At 56.4% G+C, this 7888-nt stretch overlaps 1 protein-coding gene across 1 annotated transcript; it reads right to left on the bottom strand.

Moving 5' to 3' along the window:
- Positions 1 to 4404: 4404 nt before the first annotated feature.
- Positions 4405 to 5367, bottom strand: LOC306958258 (olfactory receptor 52I2-like; the record flags this gene model as incomplete). Its single annotated transcript, XM_079549720.1, has 1 exon — positions 4405 to 5367. One exon carries the CDS (start codon positions 5365 to 5367, stop codon positions 4405 to 4407), a length of 963 nt encoding a protein of 320 aa, XP_079405846.1.
- Positions 5368 to 7888: the final 2521 nt, after the last annotated feature.

Raw genomic sequence — 7888 nt, 5'->3', positions numbered from 1 at the left:
GGCACAGCTGACTTCAGTTCCCTGCAACACAGAGACAGAAAGTTTGGGGTTTTGCTACCATTTCTTTGGTCATAAAACCGTGTACACGCAGCACCACAAAACGTAGGGAAAACCTTTCAGGATCTGTTACCCACAGTCAGGTTTTTAAACCGATGCTGCGGTCGGTGCTCTGCAGGGCAAAACTGAGCTGAGAAACTGCAGCCAGAGGAACGACGTCTCGAGCAGCAGCCACTGCTACCCTCAGCTGAGGAAGGTTGAATTACGTGGTGCCAACAGCCCATGTGCTCATCAGTTCATGAGGCTGAAGGACACAGCAAAGCAGAACACAGCCCTGCGTGGCGTTCCTGCCATCACAGTGTGGGATCTCTCATTCCTGGCAGGCAGCGCGCAGTGCAGGCTGGTGTGCAACTGGAGATGGAGAACCTTGGGTTTTTGCCCCAGCTGCACTTACCCCCATGGTTACAGCCACACACTTCTCTTCCCATCTGACCCTGCCTGTCTGCTCCCTCCAGCTGCAGCCCCCTGTCCTGCCTTCCCATGTGTGGCCACGGAGGCACTTCTCATCACAGTAAGTTCATAGCGTTGAGTTGGAAGGGACCCCTGAAGGCCATCACGTCCCATTCCCTGCAGTGCACAGAGACCCCCACAGCTCCGTCAGTGCTCACTGAGCTCGGATGTCTGTAGGGATGGGTCCAGGGAACTGAATCATAGCGTGGCTTAGCTTGAGAGGATTGCCATCCACACAGCTACAAGATTGCAACTTAATTGTTTTTTTAAATATAACCTCTATTTCCCCCCTGTGCATACAGAATTGCGCTGCCTTTGGTGTCCCTGAGGTGCTGCCCGCTGCTCTCACAGCTCCTGGGAGGCTCACTGGGATGCAGTGGGAGCCCCCCAAGCTCCATGTGTGCAGCTCAGGGCAGCCGGTTCTCAGCTCTGTCAGTTTCTTGGTCTGCTCTTCTTGACTTTGCTTTTCCCCACGCAGTTTGCATTGTTTTTAGGAAACCCGATGATGGCAGCGCAGAACAGCTCCCATCCCAGAGCCAGGCACTGCAGTGCCTGTGTAATCACCACTGTTGTGATATTGGGTCTGGCAGCTTCCGTTGAGGTCCCTCAACCATTCCATTCTGCCCCCGCTCTCCTGATGCCTCTCATCTCAGTGCCATCCCGCCTGGACGCAGAGCAGCAGCGGTGCATCTCCGGACCCTACACACACACACACACACACACAGGTTAACCCAACTTCCCATCTCATCAGAAAACAAAATCAGGTTTGTTTGACAAGAGCTATTTCCCGCTGATTGCCGTTAATCGAATTAGGCGTAACTCGATTCCAGTTCTGTAATTCTCTTTTGGCCCCATCTCCTGTTGGCCGCTGGGGCAGCGTGCGGGTGCTGACGTCAGGCTGGGCGCTGTGCAGATAACAGCACTGTCTGATGGCTCCTTGGGGCAGTGCCAGCTTGGGGCAGGATGGGGACACCCATGCCGTGCACCCAGACCTGCTGCTGCTCTTGCCTGCCCCTCATGCAGAGGATGAATGGCTCCATCTCCTTTATCTGCTTTCCCTACCAAAAAGCTCCCGACGTGCAGGAGGTCCCAACGTGTGCCCCACTCCTCTTCTGCCCCATTTGTTGTTGTGGCTGCAGCTCCTGCCCCATCCTGGCCATGCAGTGCTTCCCATCAGCCAAACTGCTCACGGCAGCTCTCAGAGATCCCTGCAGTTCCCCATTCTAATTTCCCTCTGCTTTTAAATTTTGTCAGTTTCGGAAAGCTGAACTTCACAAAAAATCAGTGTTGCATCTGCGGTACATTGAGATCACTGCCTCCAGCCCCCGGGCAGCACCAACCTCCGTTCCTGCAGTTCAGCTCTTTCCCACCACAGCGGAGCCCCTTCTGCTGGACGCAGAGCCCTCACATTGATAAGATGGGCCCTGTGCTCTCCTGTGACACTTCATCACATCTTCCACACGCGGCCCTTCCCTCCCCAGCTCTCCCTCCCTCTCCTCCCTACCCCAGACCCCCTGGGGCAATGTGAGCTGTGCTGAGCTCATTATAGATTGGTTGTAGAAACAGAAACAAACTTCTTTTTTCAGTGAACAGTTTCTGGTTTTTGTTCAACTGCTGATCTGTGACTTCATTCTAATGGGAGACCGAGCCGATTTCTTGTAGGAAGTCCCCAGCCGTTACCATTCCCTTGCTGGCTCAGCTCCTGTGCGTGTGCCCACAGCCATCCCCCACCCCAGCAGCCCCATCCGCACACATCCCCACATCCCACAGCTCACAGCCACCTGTAGCACAGGGCAGAGCTGTGGCTGTGCTTCAATCCCCCCAGCGATGCAGCAGGGAGAGTCCTGCATGGAGGTTCCCAAGGGCACGAGTTCCTCCGTGGGCATCTGCTGTGAGCTCTGATCAGTGCCAGGGCGACGCAGTGCGAGCCCGCCTTGTTCTCTCACATCTCACTTATTCTTCAGGCTAAAGGAGATGGGAAAGCGAGGCGGCAGCAGCAGCACGGGTCACAGACCCTTAGAGCCACAGGGGTGGGAAGGGACCTCTGGAGATCCCCCAGCCCAGCCTCTGAAGCAGCTCCCTGCATTCTGTGTGCAGGACGGCACCCAGGCGTGTTTGGATGTCTCCAATGAGGAGACCCCCACCTCTCAGGACGGCAGTGCTGGGGCTCTGCTCCCCTCACAGCACAGAAGTGCTGTTCCACAGGAGTACAGGGGGAGGATCCCTTCCCTCGCCCTGCTGGCCACATTCTTTTTTAATGCACCCCAGAATCCCATTGGCCTTTTTGGCCACAGGGCACACTGCTGGCTCACGGTCACCTGTTGTCCACCAGGAGCCCCAGGTCCTTGTCCGCAGAGCTCCTCTCCATCCCACAGACCTGCACTGATGCTGTAGCTGTTCCTCCCCGTGTGTAGGACCCTACACTTGTCCTTGTTAAGCTTCCCTAGGTTCCTCCCTGCCCAGCTCTCATCCTGCCCAGCTCTCACTGACTGGCAGCACGGCCTTCTGGGCTGTCAGACGCTGCTCCCAGCTTCATTCCATCACCAAATTAACTGAGAGGGGACCCCATCCCTTCATCCAGGTCACTGCTGGAAACGTTGAGCACGGCCGGACCCAGCACAGACCCTTGGGGAACACCACTAGTTGCAGCCTCCAGCCAGACCCTGCGCTGCTGATCACAGCGCTCTGAGCTCTGTTGAGCAGAATGAGGGGATGGAGAGCAACCCCAACCCCACAGAAAGGGGCCTGGGGCTCTCTGCAGCAAGTTGAACAAGAGCCAGCTGTGTGCCCAGGCAGCAGGAAGGACAACTGTCCCCTGAGGGGCACCGGGCCCAGCAGCGTCCCTGGGCAAGGGGAGGGCTGCCCCTCTGCTCTGCTGTGCAGCCCCACCTCCAGCACTGGGTGCAGTTCTGGGCACCACAGTATGAAAAGGACTTAAAATGCTGAGAGTGTCCAAAGAAGGGCTATGGAGATGGGGAAGGGTCTGAAAGCAAGGGGTGCGAGGAGTGCTGAGGTTGCTCGGGTTGTTTGGCCCAGAGCAGAGGAGGCTGAGGGGAAGATCGTGGCCCTACAGCCCCCCATGGCCCTACAGCCTCCCACGGCCCTACAGCCCCCCACGGCCCTACAGCCCCCCACGGCCCTACAGCCCCCCATGGCCCTACAGCCCCTCGTGGCAGTGTGTGGCTACCTAACAAGGAGGAGCCAGCAATAGAAACAGAGGGAATGGCATGAAGCAATAACAGAGGAGTCTGAGGCTGTGTATCAGGATGCTCTGTGATTTTATGATGTATGATTCTATGATTCCTTATTCAGGAGTCCCAGGAGGCATTCCAGAACCGTGGCGCTGTGGTCAATGGGTAATGGTGGGGGTGGGGTGAGGTTGGGTTGGGGTTTGGGTTGGGATCTTGGAAGTCTTTTCCAGTCTTAAAGATTAGATGATGATTTCTCACTCATCTATCTTACACATCCCACAGGAACTGACTGACTACAGTCCCTGCAATGTAGGGCAGTCTCCTGCTGACAGCAACGATAGGTTTGCATTGAGCCAAAAAGACGCCGTAGAAGAAATTTCCCCATTTTGAATAGAATCTGTTTATTGACACAAAGACACGTGCAGTTGTGAATTTTAAACCATCACAGGGACATTCACAGCACAGAGAACATCTCAAAACCCAAAGCCAGTGACTGCACCTTTTCTCTTGTGAGAAGGAAGGGCAATGGCAGCCTGGCATCTGCTCATCATCCCGGACCCAAACACCTCCTGTCGCACTGTGGGGTCTCACACAGCCATTAAAGCCAACAAGTCCTCCCCCATCCCCTCATGGCTTCCATTCCCTGCGTGCATCCACTGGGGATGGAATGGGTGCTGTGTTTGTGTGGGTCCACAGCCCTGGGAAGTCACTGAGCACTGTGACAGCCGCGAGCCTTCCTGGGGCGCAGCAGGTTGAGTGCTGCCTTCTGGATCCGCCTGGTCCTCATGCTGTAGATGATGGGGTTCAGCATGGCGGGGAGGGTGAGGTAGAGGTCGGCCAGCAGGACCTGTGCACGCACAGACACAGCCTGGCCAAAGTGCTGCACGTAGATGGAGAGCAGGCCGGGGATGTAGTACAGCATCATCACACAGATGTGGCACCCGCAGGTGCTGAAGGCCCTCCTGCACGATTCCTTGCCCAGGACGGCTTTCAGGATCATCAGGTAGGACGCAGCAATGAAAGCTGTGTCCGTCCCTACTATGAGAGAGGACATAGATATGCTGTACAGCCTGCTGGGGTTGGGGTCTGCACAGGCAAGACCGGTGACAGCCATGTGCTCGCAGTATGAATGGGGAACCACGAGGGAACGGCAGTAGGGGAGGTTTGTCACCATCCCTGTCAACGGCACCATGAAAAGCAGTGCTCTCACCACGATGGCCAGGCATATCCGGGCAACTGTTTGTCGATTCAGGATCATTCTGTACCTGAGGGGGTGACAAATGGCGACGTAGCGGTCAAAAGCCATGGCCAGGAGCACTCCTGACTCCTCTGATGTCGCGGAGTGAACAAAGAACATCTGAGCAAAGCAGGCGGTGTAACCGATCTGGTTGGAACGGAACCAGAAGATGCCCAGCAGCTTGGGGACGATGGACGTCACCATCACCACGTCGATGGCGGCCAGCATGGCCAGGAAGCAGTGCATGGGGTCCCACAGGGACCTGTCCAGTGCAATGACCAGCAGGACCGTGCTATTTCCTAGCAGGGCGAGGATGTATGCTGAGCAGAAAAGGATGCCCAGGCAGATGGGGAAAGCTTCCAGGGTGGGGACACCCACAAGGACGAAGGAGGAGGAGCTGCTGTTGGGGAGGCTGATGGGGCCAGGAGCCATGCGGGAGGATCTTGCTTCTGTGCTTAAGAATGTGAAAAAGACCCCAGAGTCCCAGGGACCCATGGGATGTGCAGAACTGAGGGCGCGAAGCTGAGGGCAACGCACTGACACACGTGCCAGATAGGGAACCCCAACTGCTACTGCTGTGTGTGAGATGGGATCTCTGTGATGGAACAGGAGAAGGGAACGGAGCAAAATTGCTGATGAAATGGGGCTGTTGGATGGCAAGAACTTCAGATGCTCTTCAAGTTCCAGGCTGCGCCACCGGCGCTCAGCAGCAGTCTCCTTCAGTCCATTGCTTGTGGAGACGTTTCTTTGTTGGCTGCTCACCACTGCCCAGCTAAGACCTTGGGGTCAGCAGTGGGAGGAGGGGATGCTCAGCACTCAGCTTCCCTCGGGCTCTGCTCCTGAGTGGTCCTGGCTCCCTGCACCGTGCACTACACAGAGCTCCTCCAAACGTGCAAGGCGAGATCTGGTGTCAGGAGGTGCCTGGGACATTCAGCACAGCCGTGACAACGCCATTCCCCACTCCGTCTTCATTCTCTCAGTCACTCACGTGTGGAGCCTGCACAATTAGGTGTTCTGTTGTCAGGAGAAGCTTGAAGGAAATACAAACCCTGCAGCAGAGCCAGGGATGCTGTGGGTACCCAGGCTGCTGTCACCAGGGAAGGGGTAGAGGGATAACAACCCGCAGGTCTGAGCTCCGAGTGCAGAGAAGAGCTCAGCGGCGGAGCACGGAGAGCAGCTCCCTCCCTGCCTCCTCCCCTCCGCGCAGGGCTGTGTCCTGGGCTGAGCAGGCAGCGATCAGACACGAAGCACTCGCGGACACCAACCTCTGGCCTGACGCGCGTCTGAACCCGGCGCTGGCTCCCCAGGTGCAGCCATCCCAGCGAACAGATGTGCTGCCAGAAGCTCTCTTCCACAGCCGGTGCCTGCGATGGGTATCTGGGCAGCACTGCAGAGCCCGACCCGTGGGGCTCCTCGGCCCGGCTGGGGGAAAGCAGCACGGCGGAGCTGTGCAGCCCAAGCAGAGGCTGTGAGCCGGCGGGGCTGGAAGGCAGAGCGGCGCGTCTGCACGGCGCGGCGCGGAAGGACCGGCTGCTTTTTGTGCTCTGCAAAGCCCCTGAGAGCCCCCGGGTGAGGCTGGGCTCTGCGCTGCCAGGAGGAGGGGATGTTCAGGGCTGCTTCAGCTCCTGTCCTTGGCTCTCTCTCGCAGTGCTGGGCCGCTGGGTGCTGGGGGGCACGGCGTTCCCCAGCGCCCGCCTGGGGCTCTTGAGACCAACGCACCGAGAGGAAATGAAGAACTCTTTGATGGTGAGAGAGCAAGGCGGGTTGGAAGCTCCACGTTTCCGTTCTTCTGCCCACTCGGAACCACAACAGCCGTCTCCTCTGCCTGCTGGGCTCCCCAGAAGAGTCAGTGCCAGAAGAGGTGGGATCTCATCAGCCCCGAGTCCTGGCAGCGCCATGCAGTGTGCGGGGGGACGATGCCCGCGGGTCCTACGTACACAAACCCTGTGGTGGCAAACCTCCAGCACGAGGCCTTCACGGATCGTGAACGGGCTGCCCAGCCATTATCCCTCATACTGGGAAGATCGTGGCGGCCTGGTGAAGTTCCAGCCTTGTCTTATCCCACCTTAATAATTCTGTGGCTCTGCTCCATTCAGCCTTACTCCTATTTCCAGCACCAATAGCAGACCTGTAGGGAAGGAGGCAGGAGCTGATTCCTGTCATACTTCCCTTGAGTGCTTGTCCATCTTCCGATAATTTGAAGCTCAGTAGTCCGGATGTGCTTTCTCCGTTCTTAATAACCGCATCCCCAAATCCATCTGGGCCGGTTTTTGGAGCAAGTTTCATCATTTACGCTGTCAATCAAGGAGTTTCACAAATTAATGGCACTTTCAGGGAAAACAGATGCACAGAAGGTGAAATTAGGCTGAATGGGAAGAGATACACATTTCTCAGGCACTGCTTTCCCCATTGTACCTAAGGGACAGATTTTATCTCCCTTGTTCCAGACATTTGACTTTCCTGACCTCTACATAATCTCTGCCAAGCTTCGAGCCCTGCACATGACACAAGCCAACAGGCACGTCGGCCTGTTTCCAGTCATTGCTTTTTGCAGTGCAATGCCAGTTCCATGAAGCCAATACTGTGTGAGCTCTGCCAAGACGATGCTGGCCATAAGAGCTCATTGCAGAGAGGCTCTTCTTGCAGTGCAGTCAGACCTCAGCCATTGATGCAGGGATGCAGAGCCATCGATGGCACGAGCCAGCTTGGCAGGGAAGAAAAGTGCCTCCTGCCAGAACTGCTGATCTGGAGAGGGCAAACACATCCGAGATCCTACAAACACATCTGAGATCCTACAAACACATCCGAGATCCTACAAACACATCTGAGATCCTACAAACACATCCGAGATCCTACAAACACATCTGAGATCCTACAAACACATCCGAGATCCTACAAACACATCTGAGATCCTACAAACACATCTGAGATCCTACAAACACATCCGAGATCC

Source organism: Tetrao urogallus (genome assembly GCF_951394365.1).
Source record: "Tetrao urogallus genome assembly, chromosome: 1".
NCBI lineage: Eukaryota > Metazoa > Chordata > Aves > Galliformes > Phasianidae > Tetrao > Tetrao urogallus.
This window is presented reverse-complemented; position numbering and strand designations above follow the sequence as displayed.